The sequence below is a fragment of the Nyctereutes procyonoides genome, unplaced genomic scaffold (assembly GCF_905146905.1).
Source record: "Nyctereutes procyonoides isolate TBG_1078 unplaced genomic scaffold, NYPRO_anot_genome, whole genome shotgun sequence".
NCBI lineage: Eukaryota > Metazoa > Chordata > Mammalia > Carnivora > Canidae > Nyctereutes > Nyctereutes procyonoides.
In genome coordinates this window covers 182,630-204,696 of record NW_026575052.1, presented here as the reverse complement: position 1 = coordinate 204,696, position 22,067 = coordinate 182,630, and the positions used below count along the sequence as shown (strand labels likewise).

General features: G+C 46.8%; 1 protein-coding gene across 1 annotated transcript in view; it reads right to left on the bottom strand.

The window, feature by feature from the left end:
* Window positions 1–22,067, bottom strand: part of PEX14 (peroxisomal biogenesis factor 14) — a 139,071-nt gene that overhangs the window by 14,322 nt on the left and 102,682 nt on the right. Inside the window, exon 4 of the mRNA XM_055331209.1 lies at window positions 11,728–11,856. Within this exon, the coding sequence (XP_055187184.1) occupies window positions 11,728–11,856 (129 nt within the window). The remainder of the gene's footprint in view (window positions 1–11,727; window positions 11,857–22,067) is intronic.

The window sequence follows — 22,067 nt, the reverse complement described above, 5'->3', positions numbered from 1 at the left end:
GAACATGGGCGGCCCGGGACTCCCACCACGACTCAGCAGCGGTGAACCCGAAGCTCCCAAGTCACAGACCTGGACTCACTGATACTGTGGAAATCCCACGATCCAGGAAAGGTTCATGAACCATATAGAGCTGGCAACTGCACAGACGCGTCCTGCTGGGAGAGGGAGGGAGACACTGGCGCGGCCCCGCGGAGGCGGATGGCCTGAGCGCAGGGCGAGGTGCTGCCAGCAACCGGGCGAGCCTCGCTGCTGTCCCGTCCACGCTCACCCACCAGGCCTGGACTCCACGCGTTGCCGAAGCTGGCTGCTCACATCAGCCCAACAAGCCACCCTGAAAATGAAATAAGATGGGCTCTTCCACAGTGAGGTCCTGGAAAAAAGCCAGCCTGCCAAGCTGGTGCTTGTCACAGCACGGAGTGGCGGGGCTAACTGCATGTATGGACCCGCCGGTCACACGGCGGAGCATGGCTGGCAGCGGCCGCAAGGACAGACCAACCAGAGCGCAGCGACCAGAAACACGACAGCTCTGCTCAGGAGAGATGCACCTGGGCAGCGGTGAGGCAAAGGCACCATGGACGCCCCACAGTCGTCACCTCTGAAAATTCAAGGCCTCTCTTCACACGAACATCACGTGAAAGACAATCTTGCCACTTCTCTTGGGCTGCGGTGCTGCAGGCAGCGTCATCTTTAGGCAGGAAGGACACTGATGGTCATTACCCTCACAGATTAAAATACATGTGCTCGGGATCCCTGGGTGGCGCAGTGGTTTAGCGCCTGCCTTTGGCCCAGGGCGCGATCCTGGAGATCCGGGATCGAGTCCCACGTCAGGCTTCCGGTGCATGGAGCCTGCTTCTCCCTCTGCCTGTGTCTCTGCCTCTCTCTCTCTCTCTGTGTGACTATCATAAATAAATAAAAATAAAAATAAAATAAAAAATAAAATACATGTGCTCAATTAACCTGTAAGAATTCAGAAGAGTCCAGGAACAGACCCAGGCTTATGTAGTCAAGGGATATATATATATATATATATAATATATATATATATATATTTTTTTTTTTTTTTTTTTTTTTTTTCCTAATGAGGAGGCCCAGGTACTTCTATGAGGAAAGGATAATCTGTGTAATGACTGTGCTGGTATAAGTGGAGCGCCACAGGGGAAGAAGTGAATCTCAACCTTCACCTTGTGTCATGCACAAGCATTAACTCCAAATGGATCACACCATGAAGCCAAGAAGCAAAAGCTCTAGAGCTGCTGTAAGAAAACAAGGAGAAAATCATTGGGGTGGGCAACCGCATCTTAAAATACAAAAATAAGCCATAAAAGTGGAAAAAAAGAATAAAATGGACATGATCAAAAGATTAAATTGGGGCTTTTCAAAAGACGCTGCCAAGAAAACAAAATGGAAAGTTACAGACAGGGGGAGATATCTGCAAAACATCTATTTGATAAAGAGCTACATCCATAGAACTCAACAGTAAAATAGACAGAATTTAGAAAAAAGCGTGAGAAAGACTGGAAGAGATGCTCCATGAAAGACCTATGAATGGCCAATATGCACACGGAAATGTCATTAGTCATTAGGAAGATACAAATTAGAAGTACGAGATTCCATGACGTACACATTAGAATGGCTAAAACTAAAAACGGAGAAAACCAAGTGCAGACAAGGATGTGGAGCGTCTGAAATTCTCTTGCATTGCTGATGGGAATGTAAAATGGTACAACCACTTTGTAGAAGAGTTTTATAATTTCTTTTTTTTTTTAATTTTTTTTTTTTAATTTATGATAGTCACACACACACACAGAGAGAGAGAGAGAGAGAGAGAGAGAGAGAGGCAGAGACACAGGCAGAGGGAGAAGCAGGCTCCATGCACCGGGAGCCCGACGTGGGATTCGATCCGGGGTCTCCAGGATCACGCCCTGGGCCAAAGGCAGGCGCCAAACCGCTGCGCCACCCAGGGATCCCAGAGTTTTATAATTTCTTACAACGTCAAACATACACCTAACGTGTGGACAAGGCAGTCTACTCTCAGGTATGAGACTAAGAGAAAAGGAAGCACGCATACATACAAAGGCTTGGACCTGCACACGAACATTCACGGCAGCATTTTTCTTAATAGCCTCATACTGGAAATCCAAACAACTATCAATGGTCAATGGACAAACTGTGCGGTCAGTAACAGGAGTTCGCAAACTATGCCCATGTGGCAAAGTCCCGCCTCGGCCTGCTTTTATTCAGCTGTGAATTCAGAATGGTTTTTATATTTTTAAAGGAATATGAGGAAGAGGAGGGTGGGGGGAGGGGATAGATCACAGAAGCATGTGTATTTATAGATGTCTGTGTGTGTGTGTGCAATTTGATCAGTTTTATATATATATCTTTTTTTTAAGATTTTATTTATTTATATATTCGAGAGAGAGAGAGAGAGAGAGAGGCAAAGACACAGGCAGAGGGAGAAGCAGGCTCCATGCAGGGAACCTGATGCGGGACTCAATCCCGGGTCTCCAGGATCACACCCTGAGCCAAAGGCAGATGCTCAACCACTGAGCCACCCAGGCGTCCCTTATATATATCTCAACATGGATCAGTCTCAAACAAGGAAAAGAAACCAGACACAACAGACTACAAGCTACATGATATCATTCACATGAAAATTTCTGAAAGGCAGAACTTTCATGACCCAGAATAGATTGGAGAGAGGACTGGTGCAGGGGGCGCAAAGATGCTTCCTGGGGTCGTGGGGATTTTCTATATTGTGAATGTAGGTGTCGGTGACATGAGTTAAATGAGTTACAATTTGGGAACTCACCAAACTATATACTTAAAACTGATTAATCCTTTTTGATAAAAAAAAATCTTTTTGATAGATTGTGTATTTGAGAGAGAGTGTGCGCATGCACGTGAGTGCACACGCACACACGTGGGGGAGGGGCAGAGGCAGAGGGAGAAGCAGACCCCCCATGAGCAGGGAACCCGACATGGGGCTCGATCCCAGGACCCCAAGATCATGACCCGAGCCAAAGGCACATGCTTAACCAACTGAGCTGCCCGGTGCCCCTAAAACTGATTAATCTTACTATGTATAAATTATACTTCGAAAAAGCTGACTAGAAAGAAAAAAATTAATAAAAATCTAGGAATATAAAACTGCCATAGGACCTAGCAATTTAACTCCTAGAGATCTATGCAAGAGGACCGTAAACATACATCCACATCAGACTTGCACACAAAGGCTCTTAGCAGTGCGACTCAGATCAGCCAAAACTGGAGACAATCTAAATGTCCATCAGCTGGTGAACTGCCAGACACAAGACAGCCTGCCCCCCCCCACCAAAAAAAAAAGACAGCCTACCCATACAGTGAATGCTCTTCAGGAAGAGGAAGGAAGTGCTGCCATATGCCACCACATGGACGAACCTCAACTGTGCTCAACTCAAAGGAGGCAGGTGCATGGGACCACAGAGAGTATGATTCCATTTACGTGAAACGTCCAGAAAAGGTAAATTTGTAGTGATTAGTAGATTAGTGCTTGGCTGGGGTGGGAGGTGAGATTCTCAGAAAATGGGCACACAGAATCTTATTTGGGGGAATGAAGTGATCTAACCCTGATTATGAGTGTATCACTCAATAAGATACTAAAAGTCATCTGAAATGGGTGAGTGTTACAATATGTGAAATATATTTCACTATTTTGTTGAAAAAACATTTTTTAAAGAAGAGTCTAGAAACAGACCCACGCACATATAAACAATTGATTTTGATAGGACAGGTAACTCAATGGGGATAGGATAATCTTTTATACATATGGTGCTGGCACTACTGGCCATCCAGGCAGACAAAACTGAACCTTGACCTTCATTGTACCATACATAAAAATCAGCTAAAAATGAATCACAGATCTCAACATTAAAGCAAACGCTAGATAAGACTTCTAGAAGAAAAATGGGGAAAATCTCTACAACCTTGGGGAAAGTCTTCAGAGATAGGTCACCAAAACCATAAACTGTAAAAACAAAAACAGAAAAAAAACAAAAGCCCCAGAGATAAATGGACATCATAAATTCTAAAATCTTTTGCACAAGGCAGTAAAGGAAAAGAAAAAGCTAGCCACAGGCCAGGAGGAAATACTAACACACACACACACACACACACACACACACACACACACACACATCCAACAAAGCACGTGAATCCAGAAGACATAAAGAACTCTTGCAACTCAAGAAGACGATTAAAAAGAGCCAAAAGATGGAACAGTCACTTCACAAAAGAAGGCCTGCAGAAGGCACAGTAAGCGTGTATGTACAATGACACTCGACAGGATTGGCCATCCCAGAAACGTAAACTCAAACCACTAAGAGACACCACGGTGGACGCATGGAAACTACCAGTGTTAAAAAAGACCAAGGACACCAACAACAAGGCTACGCACTGACCACATCGCTCATGTGTCGCTGATGGGGACGTGATACGTGCGCCCACTCTGAACCAGTCTGGCAGTTTCTTCCTGAGATAGACACGCACTTAACACGTAGCCAGAAACTGCACTCCTAGGCATTTACCCAAGAGACAGAAAGACATCCAGACCCGTGCGCAAAGGTTCCTGAGAGCTTTCGGTATAAGAGCTCAGAAGTGGAAACGGCCCGCAGCCCATCCGCCAGTGAACGGACAAGCAGGTGTGGCCCGTCCATCCTACGGAGTACTGCTCAGTAATAAAAAGGAAGGGACCCCTGATATCCACAGCGACTTGGGTAAAGCTCAAAAACATCATGCTGAGCGAAAGACCAGAAAAGGGAGAGCCCACATTGTATGATTCCCATTTATAGAAAGCCCCAGGAAAGAGAAGTCTAGTCAGAAGCAACAGAAGGCAGACCGAGGGTTGCCCCAGAATCATGCTGGCTGGGAACGTGGCACAAGGGAACGTTCCGGGGTCCTGCAAATGTTCTACGGTGTGGTGATGCCTACACGGCAGTGTACACCTGTCAAAACTCAAAATTGTACAAAAAAAATGGGTGTACTTTATTTTAGGTAAATTATACCTCAATAAGGCTGATTTAGAAAAAAACCTATTAGAATTTTCTAAGATTTTATTTGTTATCTGACAGAGAGAAAGAGCAGGAGAGCACAAGCAGGGGGAGTGGCAGCCAGAGGGAGAAGCAGAAGCACACTCCGGGCTGCATGGAGAGCCTGACATGGGGCTCGAGCCCAGGATCCTGGGATCACGACCCGAGCCGAAGGCAGACGCTCAACTGACTGAGCCACTCAGGCTCTGCTGGAATTTTTAAAACAAAGAGAAAAGATGAAGGGAGCCAGCCGAGACTGTGAACAGCCAGCAGCATGGGCTCTAGGTTCTCTCTCTGCTCAGTTAGCAGCTGACACCAGGGGGAAAAAGCAAGACCTGAGAATTCGAATTCAACTTTTTAAAATCCCTCCTCTGATTTCTGACACATACAAAAGAATAAACATTTATATAACTTATGAAGCATGATAATAACATCAGCAATCCTCGTGATGGAACGAAAGGACTCTTGCCCTGCCGTATCCCACCTGAAGTTTTATCTGTTTCCCATCAATAGTTATCATTCGAGCACCAAACTCTACACCGATAGTCAGGTCATGCACTGGCTGAAACCTCTTGTCTGTGAACTGTAGCAACAAGCATGATTTACCAACACCTGTGTCGCCGATGATGATGTACTTTAAGAGACAGGCATACGCCATGGCCGCGGCCGCTCGGTGCCAGGGCACACACCTAGAATCAGCAATCCTAAACCCACCTATTTCACCAGGTAAAGCTTCCCAAACTCCACTGAAACTAGCCGTGTGCGCCTTCCTGTCCACCCAGGGGGAAACCAACATCCTGAGGTTAGGGTTTATTCTAATTCAAAACGTCGCGCGGGATGGGAGAAGCTGGGAACGTGTCCCGCCAGGTCCAGGGCTGCGCTTCTCAGGCTCCTGCGTGGACGGGTGCGGCTGCGCGACTGATCTCCAGCCCGTGGGCAGAAAGTGAAAATGATGTGCGCGGTTTCCAGGCCGTGTCCTCGGACGGCTGCTCCTTTTCCCTCCTCGTCCCTACTCTTGCTGGGTGGACAGCAGACGGGACAACTGGAGCTGGGGCAGCCACACTGGAGCCCGGGACGGATGCCAGCCAGGTGTCAGGGATGAAGAACACAACTGTCCCTGTTTACACAACTGAGAAATAGTCTTCCATTTCACGTGAGCCACTCTTACTTCGGGTTTTCTGTGATTTGTTGCGGACTCTTACAAGAGGAACACAGGCTGTACCGTGAGCACAGATATAATCCTACCCACCACCACCACCAAAGACCCTTTCAATGGCCTAAGAAACCTGAGTAATGGGCTTCTGTACTTGGTTCTTCCCTGGGACACTTGTCCTCCTCGCTATCCACAAATGGCGTTTTATGCAGCACCCACACGGCACCATAATGGGTGTAGCACAAAGCAAACAAAACAGACAGGGCGCTAGCTCTTCAAAAGCTGCTGTTCTAAACCAGTCACACGGACAAAAGAAAAAACATAATTTCCTAAAAATTGGAGAAATGTTGTCTTCAATATACAGACCAGAAACTACTATATAAGCCAAAATTGAGCTCTGTCTTCATAAGTTCCAAAAGCTCTCACCATCACCCCAAGCAAGATGGCATGGGTCGGTCTTCACTTCCCCAAGCACTGGGCTTCCACTAAATAGCTGGACGGTGGCCTCCTGAAGGCAAGGCCTGTGCTCCACCCCTGCAGCCTGCACAGCCGAGCACACAGGAGCCTCCACTCAGCAGCTCCCTGGAGAGCTCCCCCCAGCCTCTGGTATTACAAGACAACCTTTCAACTCCCAAGCATGTTTCCACCACCATCTATCCATTCAACAAGCATTTCTAGAGCACCTACTCATCAGAGCCCTGGGTTACAGATTAAAAAAAAAAAAAAAAAAAAAAAAAAAAGCTTCTAATTCAAGTAACTCCAATTTAATAGAAAAGACAAGTGGATAAACATTTAAGTGTAGTGCAGCAGAGAACAGGGGACTGAGCAGGCCAACGGGACCTCCATCCCACCGAAATGGAGGCATTGGAAAGAGTTCCTGGAGCTGGCTGACGGCTGCCCCCAACCCTGAGGGGCAGCAATGAGCAGGCCAGCCAAAGAGCGTCTGGACAACACCTCGTGCACTCCCAGAGTGTCTTCCCCAACTCCCCACACTGCATCTTCTGGGATGATACAAGAGTTTTAATACTAGTCTAAGAGTAACATGGTCAAATAGACAACATAGCCTCAAAGGTAATCAGATGACGCATTTTGAAGTTAAAAAAAAAAAAAAATCCACGTGCTTCTGACTGCCATCCATTAGGGTGATGGCCTGGCTGCCACCTCCCTCTCCAGGCATCTCTTCCGACACCGCCATCCCAGACTCCAGCCACTGAACGTCCCGTGGGTCATGTCCATATGCCTTTGCCTCAGCCTGGTTGGTCTTGTCCATGTTGGCTGGTCAATGAACTGACCCTATTCCCCATCCCCACCTCCCCACCCCCACCATCCAGTTAAACAGCCCCTGCTCTCTGAAGTGCCCCTTTGCCTTGTCTGTGCCACTGGCCTCACCTGGACCTACCCCACAGGCACTGCTGTTTGCCTAACTGCCTTTCCTTTTTTTTTTTTTTTTAAAGATTTACTTATTTATTTATTCATGAGAGACACAGAGAGAGAGGCAAAGACACAGGCAGAGGGAGAAGCAGGCTCCATGCAGGGAGCCCGACGTGGGACTCGATCCCCGGACCCCGGGGTCACGCCCTGGCAGAGTCACCCAGGCATCCCTTAACTGCCTTTCCTATTAGATAGGGAAAACTGGAGAGGGCAAGGGGACCTTAGTAATCGTTTCACTGACGGGGGCCTAGCACAGTGTCTGGCCCATAGCAGGTATAGGATAATAAATGCTTGCTCAGCAAATGAAGATAATCAAGGGTTAAGTATATACTACTAAACAGGGCTTTCTTTCTTTTTTTTTTTTTTTAAGATTTTATTTATTTATTCATAGAGATACAGAGAGAGAGAGAGAGAGAGAGAGGCGGAGACACAGGCAGAGGGAGAAGCAGGCTCCATGCAGGGAGCCCGACATGGGACTCGATCCAGGGTCTCCAGGATCACGCCCTGGGCTGCAGGCGGTGCTAAACCGCTGGGCCACTGGGGCTGCCCACTCTTAGGATTTCTAATCAAATGTCAAAGCCTTCCAACAACCTCACACACAAACATCCTAACTGAAGCTATACAGGTTAATCTTTGAAGGACCTAAGTTGGTTATCAAAGACAGTGAGGGAAAATATTTGAGCCTAAAGTGAAAAGAAAAAAACATTATCCTACAAAATTTACACTGGCCCTGCCTAAATCCCAAAGCTACCTTGCTTCTTGTTTCTTTGGGAGGAACGAAGAAATCAAGCAAGCATTTATCAGAACTTTATGTTCGGGACTGGGTGGGTAGGTGCTGTGTAGCCTGATTCAAAGTCAAACAGAAAGAAAGCAAAACGAGAAGCAGAGAATGTCAGATTTCCTCTCAAATCCCAGCCTGACTTTTCCTGAGCTCTGCCCGACTTGCCTTAGAGCCCTGACAACACTGGTGTATTCTCACATCAGGTGACACCAAGCTTCCCCTCAGCGTCAACCTCCTACTGCTCTCACAAAGCCTTCTCTGACTTTCCTAGCCCACATTAATTTTTCTCTTTTCTGTATTCTTATGGAATTTCTTGTCTGTATAATTAATTTTGGCATTAAATCACAATGTCTTATATTATTATCCTTTTCTTAAGAGTCTATCTTTTCTCTCCCAGAGAGCCTATAAGATTTTTAAGGATCACATTTTGCATTTCTGACGATACCGTGCTAATAAGCACACAGTAGATGCTTAATAAACACAGATGGATTGACCCGGTACCTTCCTGGCAGGTGTCCAAGTTCTCTCCGCTGACACGGGAGGCATTTACTACCGTCTCAAGGTCAACCACGTTCACCAAAGAACAGAGATACCAAAAGAGGTACAAAGTGGGACACCTGCCACCAAGCAGAAGGGCTGGCGAGTGCAGAGGTGACACTCCAAGAGCACCAGGCTCCCTGGAGTCATCTTGCAAAAGCTTACACTTCCCTGAGACCTGAGCGTCTGGGACTGCGCCCAGAGAATCCCATTTTCCAGGATTGGGTTCAGAGATGGAATGTCTGTCCTTAAAGAGCCAAGACAAGGGAAGGAAGGGGCTCTAGATATAAAATAGGCAGGAACACACATGAGTGGAGGCCATAAATCCCTCCCAGGACGCAGACAATGCCTCAGTGATAAGCATGCAGATTGCACACCTAGTTCAGAAACTCCCCTGAGTTTGCTTGTAATTAAGGGGGTTAGAAAGGTAAAAAAAATATATAAACCCAATTAATCATTTAAATATTTAAAGTCAGATTTTTTTCCTCACTCCAGGATTAGTATATTTCATAACGCCAGCAGCAGACAGCCCTGGTTTTTACTGGGGTTCATTTTAGAGCATGTTTAAACTAGTCAGATTGAGTGATGCTTCCAGCAACTAATCGCATGTCAAATAAAAGATATTTTATGTAATAAATTACCGCTACAAGTAATTCAAATGTCATTTATCAGTTTTATTATCAGTCAGGCAAAGTCTTGTTTCTCTATATTAATCAAAATCAAGCTTTCTTTTTTTTTTTCTTTTCTTTTTTTTTTTTTTTTTTTTTTTGAGCAGTTTTGACACCTCTTGGCAAAAGTACAGAAGTGAAGAGGTAGAGAGAGTCACCCCCGGAGCTGAAAGGAGCAGTGTAACAGTACAAGAGGAATGAAGCTCAACAATGACAGGTAGAAACTTAAGGGATTTAAAATTGCCATTACCATTGTTTTTATACTAGCGTCAGAGCAGGAAGGAGTCTGTCTCTAAGATGTATTTTATTTTTAGGGTTGGGAGACTCTTAAAAATACTCCTACCTAAATACCTAAACTCGTAATGCTTTTTCTCAGAGAGACCTGGACAGAAGAATTCAGAGGACAGCACTGTCTGCACCACCCGCCACCCCAGGCCTTTCAGCCCTTTCTTTTGCCTCTTTCAGAAAGGCCAACAGTTTAACCCTTTGTGCCTACCAGAAAGTAGGCACGTGCAAGATGTTTTAGGCCGACTCTGTGACCAACCAGAACAATGTGTTCTGAGCAAGAGGTTTCCAAGTAGCCGAGAGACCTGTTTGGTTTTAAGCCATGGAGGAAACAGCTGGAATGGAACAGATGTGCGTCTTAGAAAATTCTGCACCCCAGCTGCCAGTGCCTGTCCTCAACAAATCCCATTAACTGTCTGTGCCCAGGGACACAACTAAAGAAAAAGTGTGGAGACCTAGCCTTTGGATAGAAGGAAGCACGGAGAGCATGTTCAGTGACCCAAAACAAAAACGGTAGATGGGCAAGAATGCTGGCCAGGAGGGAGACGTGAGTCCCAGGCCGACAAGTAGGTGCTACTGACTCAGTTGCTCCAACACAAGGCTCACTGCTGAGCACTGTTTCTTGGGTCTCAGAGGTCACCTTGAGTGGTTTGTGAGACAAGGTGACCACGGATGAGGCGAACTTGAGCTCGTGCTACTCGATCTCACCCATTCAGCCCTATCCAGAAAGCTCAAGAACGGGCATATCTAAATGGGATCTGGGACATCATGATCCACCTCCTGCCCCTCCCTTGGCCCCCGACTGAGCCAGTGAGGAAGACAGCAAAGCAAGGGCCAGAGGGGCACTCCAGACCACGTGGTGGGGGTCAAAACAAGCCTGGCATTTTAAGTTATGCCTTCCAATATCTGGCATCTAACGCTTTTAAATGAACGTGTTTTGAAAAACTAAAACTTCTGAGATAGACAATTAAAATGAAGATAATTATAAAAAAACCATTTTGAAAGACAACAGATCCAAGGCTGAGTTATGTTAAAGACACAAAACTCGAGCTATTTTCCATCACTTTGAAGTAATTTTAACCTTTTCAGACTTTTTATAAGTGACTTAAGGGGTTCTGGCTGCATTTTGGAGATTGAACACTTATTAGTAGTTTGAAGAACCATTATTCTTCAAACAGCTTCACTTAAAAACACGGGTCATGTTCTCATGTAATAATTAAAAGCTAATTCAAAAAGGACCTTTACATTTAACCTGAAATTCTCTAACAGACTGTCACCACATAAATATACATGGCACAGCCAGGACAGGGAAGGAGGGAAGGAGGGAAGGAGGGAAGGAGGGAAGGAAGGAAGGGTGGAGAGGCCACCCCAAGTCTGCTAATATTAACTTTAAAAAATAAAATTAGGAGTGGAGTCATTTCAGGGAACAAACGAGAATGCAGCCATGAATCAGACGTTCAGGTTCTTGTTCGTGAAAGAGTGACACGCAAAAGCATGATGTAAGTAAATAGAAACAGAACCAAGAAATACTTTTATAGGTTCTTACTTGTAACCAAAATATTTGAAACAACACAATAAACTCATTTATTCTGGTCCCTCATCTCTTCTTAAACCTTTGTCGCATATTTAAAAGTTTTTCTAGGAGAGGATTTGGGTGTGTCACATTCTTTTGGAAGAACCCAAGAACGGTCTACTAGTCCCGGTTTCTCCCGGCTTGCTGAGTCTGGGAGATGGGAAGCCCTGCTCTCTGGCCGGAATCCTGAACCCCAGTCAAGGTTAAAGCAGGAGTTTGAGCGGGTGACTTACTGTACGGCTGAGAAATGAGGTGAGGGGGCTGGACAGGAACCACCTGTGTGGCTGGGCCCAAGGACGAAGGCTCGTCGGCAGCCGTGCCCGACTGCTGGAAAGCCAAATCAATCTCTTCATCTGTCAGCCCTGGGGGGAGAAGAGGACATAACTGCAGGTGAATACCTTTTGCCACCGTCCCGGGCTGCAACGAAGTCTCCCCTGAGACAAGACCCTGGGAGCCACAGAGTGCCTAGGATCCCGGTAAGCTTCCTCCCCGATTTCGGATTCTCCGGAACCTCTCTCAGTTGCAATTTAACCTTAAGCGACAGAATATTAGCCTCCACACTGCTTCCAAATGTGGCTCATTCAATTTCCTTAATTTATCCTTGAGTTTATTGCTGCTTTTGAAGTCGCTCCGTACTGCAATTCTCCATTCTTCCCCGAAAACAGATACCATCAACTGCAAATGTGACTCATTTTAATCTGTAATGGTGTTAAAAAAAGAGGGGGAAAAACTAACAATAATGCATGAAAACAGACAGGGAAACAAAAAACTAATTATTGGGTGAGACGACTAATTAGTCTCGATCGTTTCCGAAGACGGGAATAATTTGCTTTATTTTATGACAAATGCAGAAATAAAAAGAAAAATCAGGACTGTGATTAGTATGAATGGGATATAGAATGTAAAGGAGAAAATAAAACAAGAAAACAGATCAAAACAAGGCCAGGCCCAAACTTTCAGATGGTTATTGCTCTAGCCTAGCAGAGGCTGCCTGTATCGCCGTTGGCTAGCTTTTCTGCTTCCCTTTGTTTTAATCCTCCCGACAGGAAGGCGCACTGCGCTCGGGACAGCAGGGGACAGCAGGGCGCCACCTGCAGTGGCTACGCCCCGTGGAGAGGATCTGCCCACGGGAGGGTACCGGGCCAGGCAGCACCCATTTCCAGGGGGCACGCGGCTGAGGCGGACCGGGGACGCGGGCCCTGGGGGAAGAGGACGAGGGTGTCAACCAAGCGGAAGAACAGGAAAGAGGCGTGAGAAAGGCCCCCCACAGGGCCGCCCCCCCCAAGCGGGTACTGCGGGTGCAGAAGTGCTCGGGCGCCGGGCCGGCAGCGCGGGGAGGGGACTGCCAGGTCTGCAGAGGGCCCCCCCCCCAGCCGGGCTGTCCAGGGGTCCCATATCCCGTGCAGCCGCCACGGGGGCCTTCACACCAGGGCCGAGGGCTTCTTCGGTCCGGGCCGCAGCTCCCCTGGGGTGGATGAAATACCCCGAGCTTCGGGGATCAGCACCTCCGAGCTCGCGCCCGCTCCGCCCAGGGCCTGATGCACCGGGCACGTTACTGCGCCAAACGCCGCGCGGCCCCACGCCGCTGCCGGGAAGTTGGCCGAGCGCCTCTGCAACTGGTCAGGCCCTGCCCTCGGCCCCCTCCCTCCGCCCAACAGGTGAGGGCTGTCCCCCACCTTGGAACTGCAGCCCTGCCCCTTCCCCGCCCCCCGGGGGGAGCCCCAGTGGAGTGCTGCGGGGGGGGGGGGGTGGCCCCAGCGTACCCCGCTCTCAGCTCTCAACACACGCCCGGGCAGGTGAAAGGGCAGGTGACAGGACCCTTGGGCCCGTGGGGCTATGTGGCCGCTGCGTTCCTCCTCCCAAGCTCCCCAGCTGGCCACAAAGGCCCCCCGAGAGAGACCGAGGCAGGGCAGACGGCCAAGCCCCCAGGAAGGGAAAACTCAGCGCCGCCTCTCAGGCTCCATCCACCTGGGACTGACCGGCCGGTCAACTTCCAAAGACAAGGGGAGGCCCTTTCAGAGTTCTCGAAGGAAAGACACGGTTTTAACCAGTGCATCCTCCGCCGCGGGGGAGGCAGGCACGCGTGCGGCGTCAGCAGGACGGACGGTCACTGGGACACCATGGAATTTCATAAACCTGGTGCTTCATGTGCCTTGTCAGCCACTGGCTGCAAATGAGGATAATTTTCCCAAAAGGAGCATTCAGTTGCTTTCTCATGTTCCCTTTTGGCTCTTTCAAATATAAACAAGTACGATAATGTTTAACGCTGGGGAAATATACAGTAAGTCAGGGGCTGTGCTGCGGCCCTGAGAGCCAGAGCCGGTTAAAGGGACAGCGCTCCCTGCCCACTGCTCTGCCCTCTGGCCCCGAGCTCTTACGAAGCCTATTTTCCTAATAAAACATGTTCCCTGCATTATTGCAGCCGAGCCCACTAGCGAGGCCGTGGTATAAAGGGCATCAGCACTTCCTTCCAAGCTCTTGTTTTTCAGAGACCTTATCATTTGATGCTCTAAATTTACATTGGCTGGAATTCTGATATGCCCAGTCCTCCAGAGAGTCAGGGTTTTGATTTAGTTACATAAAATGAATCACTTTTCTTCTTGTAAAAAAAAAAAAAAAAAAGCATTTTCATGATCTCACTGAATAATACAATTTCAGAGCTGGACCATGATCCCAGCCATTGCGTTCATTTAACAGATAAAGAACAACAAGTAAGGCTGGAGGATGGTGGAAACGGGCCTCAGACCCCACGATGCAGGGCATGGTGCTGCAGGCTCTCCATCTGCCCCGGTGACCTCCCCCTCTAGCACAGAAACCACTAATGGCAGATTCTGAAATCACGTCTTAAGTCTCCCAGCTGGTGAGAGGTCGAGAACAGTGCAAAATGGTCTCTCTCAGCCCCACCTGGCACCCCTTCCACAGGTGAGAGCCGGCGAATGGTGTTTGGGGGCCTAAACCAAAACAACACAGGATCCTATCTGCAAGTGACACCTGAACAACTTTTCTGAACCCCAGAATGACAAGGGGAGAGTGTCCCTGTCCCCGTCTCCTTCTAATATTCTAGCTCCCAATAAATCCAAAGGCCTCTCATAACCCGGTGCCTATGCTTCCCTTACAGCCCTCTTCCTTGGGGCACCCCCAGCTTGGGGGTGGGGGTGGGGCACTGGCCAGCCAGGTTCAGGCCTCTCTCCACTCAGGTGAGTCATCGGGAACTCACGGAGACTTGGCGGGAAGGGGTGTCATCTCCTGCAGAATACAACAGTTATCCACCCGGATGGCCGTGTGCTCCTGGCGCTGAATCGACCCTGCCCTCAGGGAAGAGGGACTGCCCCAGGACCCACACACAGGGCATCCAGGTCCACCCTCCCCACCCCCGCTCCCCACAAGACAAACAGCAGAGAGCTTAGACTGAGACCTTGCAGAATCCCAAAGGTTAAAAGGAATAATAAAGGAAACCGCCAATTGGAAGTGAATTATATTTGGCTGCGAAAGCTGAGGCACAGGCTATATTATAAAAGGCATCTCTTTGCGTTGTTTACCATCACCCTGACTAATGCAGACCTTTTTTTTTGTTGTTGTTTTAAATAATCTCATGCAAATTAGACACACACACTTCCTTCCAGTTGATTGCTATCTGCAAGGAATAATCTAACCGCAGAGGGACCGAGCAAGGGCTGAGCAGAGCAGAGACGGGGGGCAAAGGGTGTCGCCGTCCTGTGGCGGGCAAACCTCCTGCCCTCCCCCGTGCACCACCTCAAGTCTTTCCTTTAGCTGCTGCTTTTGGAAGAATTAACTAATTTCAATAAAGCCTACGATTTCCTTTTAGCTGGGGTGTCAGTTTGCATTATCCGATATCACTAGCACTTTGCACTGAGATGCTTTCAGTAACTTCACCTCTGCCACTTGCCAATTCCAAGAGCTACCAGCCCTGGTCTGTGACAATTAAAACGTATCACTGCTAGAGAGTAAAACTAAGAAAGTCCTGCTCAGTTATTCCATCCACTCGCTAGCTTTGGCCAAGAGGAGGAGAAAGGAGCGAGGGCACGTGTCCAAAGTGAGCGGGAGGCCAGGACGCCTGCCTGTGAGAGGAAGTGTCATTTCACCTTTAAGACCACTGCTGCTGCCTGACTGGCAAAACCAAGAGGTCTCAATTCACATTATGCAAACGAAGGTCCCAAGCACACACACACACACACACACACACACACACACACACACACACACACCCCGGAATCCACGTGGACTCGTTGTTCTCTCAGTTCTCTGGAACCTACTTCCAGAACCGGTGCCCTTTACAAGGAGACGGCTGCTGCCCCTGTGCAGAAGCTGGCCAAAGATTTCTTTTCCAACACTTTCCCCAGGGTGGGATTCTTTTAAAAGAACAGAGCAAGCAAGCTACAAGCTATTGATTAATAAAGCCCCTTGTTACTGCTGTGGCAACTGAAGTGAAAGGCCTGGGGGAGGGGGCAGCTGCTGCACCTGCTTATTTATATCCCCTAGAAGATACACAGATCTGTTTTCTTTTTCTAAAGGTTTCGGTTCAAATGCAAACAAAACCAAACTGGTTGACTTTGTGAGCTGGGAGCGTTACCACTGCAGGTCCCTTCCCACGGACTCAGACAAACCGGGCATTGGGAGGAGCTGACTTTTTCCTGCGGGACCTGGCTGTGCAAGAGCTTCTCAGAATAAGTCAGCTCGATGCTGTCCCCAGTAACCGCTGGGCACTGCCACGGGGCCTGGCCCTATGCAGGTGAAGCAGAAAGACAGGTGACAGCAGACAGCAGCATCCCCTGCATCTCGTAGGTCAAACAGCAACCAGGACAGTAGGGGTAGGAATAGTTTGGAAATAAGCAAGGTGATGAACACCCAATGGCAACTTCCAGCCCGGCCTGAGTTTTATAATAAAAATGTCAAGTCTGGCTGGGATCAGGGAACAGGGCCAGAGGGCCAGCAGCAAAGGGCGGCCGTCACAGGCTGGCCACCGGGGCCATCTTCGTCCCCCGTGCACAGGACGTGGGTGATTCATCTGGGACGCGCAGAAACCATGCGGGGGTCACCTCTCTGAGAACACTACGAGTTATCTCCCCATGCACACTCTGAGAGGAGATGAGGCAGAGAAGACAGCTGGCTAAAAATACTCCCCAAATTAAAAGAAAAATCAACTCTCTCAGAGAAGGCTAGGGGAGGGAAGAGGGAAAAAAGTATTTTTATTTTATTTTATTAACATTTCGTTGGAACAGTAGAGTACAATAAGGACTCTCAGAGCCTCTAAAAGTCGTTGGATGACCTGTAGACCCCTATTTCCCAGTGCCTTGTATAAAATTGAATTTTTTAAACATAAATTACACGTAATGACGACACTGTAAAAACTAACAGTAATGGAAAGCTGTGCTGTATTTCATTAGCCTGTATTATTCCGTGCCACCTGATCCAGCCGGGCCTTGTTTATGAGTTAGTGTGTTAGCAGATGCCGATGGAAGCATTTGCTTCGACCTTGCTCTTCTCATTGGGGCATGAAATTACGACGGCAGCACCTTGATATTACAGCCATAAATACAGTAAACTGCAAATTTAAGCCAACGGCTCCTATTGTCTCTGAACATAAAGCTGATCGGTATTTATTTAAAAGGAGAACAAAAAAAATATTATATATCACCTTGTTTATGGGGCCTCCCCCACCCACTTTCTTATCCCCTCCCCCAGCCCCCCAACCTAATTCACTCGGTTAAAATATTAAGCAAATAAGCCAAGTGCTTTCTCCTCTACTGATTAACTATTCCCAAGCGGTGAAAACAGTTTTTGAGAAAACTAGTTCCAAATATCATTACCCCCTGAATGAAAGAGTTTTTTAATAAAAATTGATGCCATGCTAGGCCGGTTCCCACGATCCTGATGCTAATATGTAAATTCAGGAACAAGACATGAGACTTTCCTGTCTCCTTAAATGAGGAAAGTTCAAACAACAGGAGAAAAGTTGCTGATGATGCCCTGAAATTCAATGTCCTCTCGGTACCCTTCTAAAAATCGTTAGGTAGAAATGCTATTTCAAAAAGCAGCAAAACACTGCCTCCTGCCACCTAAGGAAAGAAAGAAAGATACCTAACCAAGAATATAATTCTCATCTCAACGCAGGGAGCCGGGGACCTCTCATTAAAACTTGCACCCACCCCACCCCCTTATCCCAGTGAACCATAAAGACAATATATCCTTTAAATACATTAAATGTGCAAGAAAAATAAACACAAAGACAAAAGGACACTGGATATCACCCAGCCACGTCTCCTAGTATAAATCACTGAGTAAAAAGCCAGTGCAAAATGTACTGCGCTGTTAGCTTCGAGCCTGTGGAAGCGGGCGGCCTCTCTCCGCCGTGAAGTCTGAAAAGGGAAGGCAGGCAGCTCTCCTGATGCAGTGCAAGAGGCTCTCTCTGCGTCTCCGAGAGGCAGACGAGAGATGTAAAAACTCAGCCAAGTCCAAGTTTGGAGGTTTCAAACCGCTGGGGAAAAGCCCCGCACGCCAGCGGCGGGCTGTGCAGGCCCCACCGGCCAGACATGCGGGGCTGTCCGCGCGGTGCTGTCCCCCAAGTCCGGGGGAGCAGTTTCATTCCAAAGCCCGGCCACGGAACCCCGCTCAGCAGGATCAATGACCAGGATCACAAGTTTGTACCTTTCCTTCAGATCCGTTAGTCCCCCGGAGCCCTAAATTACTTCAGGCACACCAGTCACCGAGCTTAGCTCCTTCCGCAGAAGGAGGAAACTTCCCTATAAAATTTATTGAGCTTCTCTGGGGAGTAGTATAACTGGTGAACAAGACAGAAGTGAGCTGCCCCTCTGTGTAACACAAATTGAGATCTCTCCTATGAAAGACTGGGAGGGCTTCCAATCAGCATCCACAGTGTCTGCTTTTAGATCTATAGTCTAAAGGTTTTTTTTTTTTTCCTTTTAATCCCTCTCCGCTAAATTAAAAACAAAAGCAAATAGGAGTTGATTTTGTTATTTGATCATCACTTCCAAAGGATTCATAGCACGGCAAACACCGTCACCGGCTACTGTGGAGGGCAGCATCTAAGCTGGCAGGGCCCTGGCAACAGGCTGAGAAGTCAGCCCTGCGCCCGAACAAGTCCTGGGGCAGGAACTGTGTCTTTAAAGCCTGAAGGGCGTGATAATTAGGAATCATAGCTACTTGGATGCCAAGGGCCAGATAAGCCAAAGTTATGTTTGTGCATACGCAGAATAACCAAATTAATAAGCACTTTTAATTATACTTGAATCCTGCTCCTGTTTTAGAAGAAGCAGAGAAGTGTATTTAAAAAAAAAAAAATTTTTTTTTCCCCACCTTTTAACAACCATACCAAGAAACAAGAGATTCAGATCTGGAAGAAAAGCTGAAGCTCATCTGGTTGATCTGTTCTTTTCCTTTCCTTTTTCTTGTGTTTTAAAATCAAGAGAAAAAGGACACAGAGAGGGACAGTGACTCACCCACAGCCCCTGGTGAGCCCCAGAGGCAGATCCAGATTCTCAACAATAAGTTTTTTTTACAGGGCAGCAGTGGGGGTGTGTGTGTCAAATACAAGCAGCCTGACATGCCTGCTCCCCTCTACTGTTTGACACACCTAGCACATTTTTAATAAGCAAATTCTTAGAATCAATGGTCTTGAAAAAGAAGAAAAATAAAAAGAATATATATGAAGCATAGGGTGAAAACAAGGTAAATGGTATACAGAACCTCTATTATTAAAAAAAAAAAAAGAATGTATACATCTACACCCACAAACACACCTATTTAGTTGTGTGAACAGGCATAAAACAGGACACAGGTAACGCTGGTTACAGACAGCGAGGGGACTGGTAGCTGGGGACAGAGCCTGCAGGCAGACTTTTCACTGTCTGTCCTTAGGAACTGTATTCCATTTACCATTCAAAGGGATAAATTATTTTTTAAGAACAGAGACTATCTGGAAGAGGGGGGGGGGGCCTCCCTGAATCCTGAGCAAAATCACTTAAAACGGTTATCCCCATTTTCTGGAAGAGAAAAACCAAGACAGAAAAAAGGTGCAGAGCTGGGCCCAGAAACTGGGATTAGAATATTATCCACATTTTCTAATTTCTTGCTTAACCCATTGTGGCTGTAATCATAGCAGCCAAGAACAAGGTGGCTTTCTTTTCTTTCTTTTTGCGTGTGTGTGTGTGTGTTTGTGTGTGTGTGTGTGTTTTTAAAGGCAGGCATCTGTTCTATTTTGACACATCCTGGCCGCCCAAATGTTTCTTTCAGCTCTAAATATTTGCTTCACCAATGGAAATGTTTCCATCACTGCAACAAAACAAACATTTGCTTTGCGATGGTAGGGCCAGCCATAAGCTCTGTTTCGTATGTTACTGATTTGGGAAACAACTTACTGTGGGTCCCAAATCAAGGTGGAGATTTTTGTTCCTTAAGGAGAAGCTGGCACAAGCGCTCAGTGTACCAAGTCACTCTTCAGACACAGCTGAATGCAGTGATGGTTCAATGTACATTTGGGGTTTTCTTTAACATCTTGAATCTTAAATATATGATCAGAAGGCTTATGATTTGGCATTCAACTTACTTCCTCAAGTTTTTTTTTCTTTTTTTTTTTAAGATTTTATTTATTCATGAGAGACAGAGAGAGAGAGAGAGGCAGAGACACAGGCAGCAGGAGAAGCAGGCTCCATGCAGGGAGCCCGACGTGGGACTCGATCCCAGGTCTCCCGGAAACGCGCCCTGGGCCGAAGGCAGACACGCAAGCGCCGCGCCACCCAAGCGTCCCATTCCTAAAGTTTTAAATTACCATGCAGCTATCAGACTTTTTTGAAGTCCTCATATTAATCTGATATTAACACATTAAAACATGCTATGTCCTAATAGGTCAATATAGTACATAAATTATTTTGTCACCACCTATTTGTATAGTTCAAATGAATTTGGTATTGGTTGCTATAGTCAACATTACTAGCGTAGAGATAAATATTTAGTACTCAACCAAATCCATAAATATTTGAGTGCTTATTTTGCTAGGCAATGTGAGAGCCAAGACCTCATCTTCCCTACCTGTTAAATGGCAGCCTCCCTAAGACCTCTTCCGCAAGAAACTTCCCCGTAGTTTCTTATGCTGAAAGAGTATTTTGTCTGTCTTCTATTTTTAATACATGTAATATTGTATAATATATAAACAGAAGATCTATAATACATAGACCCGTCTATCTACTGAGGGTAAAAATAACACCTATTCGTATAGTTCAAGTGAATTTGAATTTTCAACTACAGAAAAAAAACACAGAAAATAAAGAAAAACACGGAAAGTAAAAATCATTTGTATTTCCATCCTCCACCTAGAAATAACAGCCAAAATTAATTAAGCTCAAGTGTTCAAATAATAATTTTAGGAGCTTTTTACATTTTAAACTGTTTGAATCCCAAACAACAGCACGGCCACCAAGGAGAGCAACTCTGGGGCTCCACGTCACTGTGCCCGGGGCACCTCGTGAGCCTGTGCAGTGTTTAGCCCAGGTGGCCAGGGGTGGCCCCTTTGGCTCCCAATTTCCAGGTAAGGAAGTGGGGCTACTGGGACAGTAAGCAGTCTATCTCAGGTCCTAGTGTCTATGGGCGCAGATGGACAGGAATTTGCACGACTCCAGCCAACACAGGGGAAGTATTCCAAACCTCTGTTCATGCTGAAAGGAGACACTGACATTCCACCCTGACTCCTGGTGTATCATTCAGACGTGTTGGTAAGATTATTAAGACTGAATTTTTTCTAAATAAAAATGACATTTTTGGCATTAGAATACCAAAGCTGGCAAAGGTGCTGTGGAAGTACAAACTGAGAAGCTTCCAGAAGACAATTCGGCACTCTATCTCAAGAGTATTTAAAAATGTTCAGGGGCACCTGGGCGACTCAGTTCGTTGAGCATCCGACTCTTGATTTCAGCTTGGGTCACGATCTCAGGGTCACAAGACTGAGTCCCACGTTGGGCTCTGTGCTCCACATGGCATCTGCTTGAGACTCTCTCTCTCCCTCACCCTCTGCACCCCCCCCCCCCGCCAATAAAGAAATAAAATCTTAAAAAATAAAAATGTTCATAACCCTTTGACTCAACAATTTTACTTCAAGGAAATAATTAAATATGGTAGTATAAGACCAATGCACAAAGATGGTTCCTCACTATATTTTCAAGAAGAGCAAAACATTTAAACAACGTAAATGTCCAAAGAGGGCTGATTAGACAAATTAGGACACATTTCAGTAATGTGATATTATTCAACTGTGCACATTCTCACGAACAATTTCTGATAGCATGGGAAAATGCTTTTGGTACATTAAGACATAAAAAGCAGATGTTATATTCATAGCTTGATCTTAATTACATTTTAAAAAAGAACAAAAGGAAGCAGGAGAGTTGCATCACTTTTAACTTAATCTGAATCCAACTTATAGATGTTGAGAAAAGAAAAATTACACTACAAGCAGCAGGGAGGGCCCTCCACCCCATTCAAGGAGTGCTGTGTTTGCAAGCGGGCGCAACATAGGACGTCTGAATTTGCCGTCTGCCCGTCA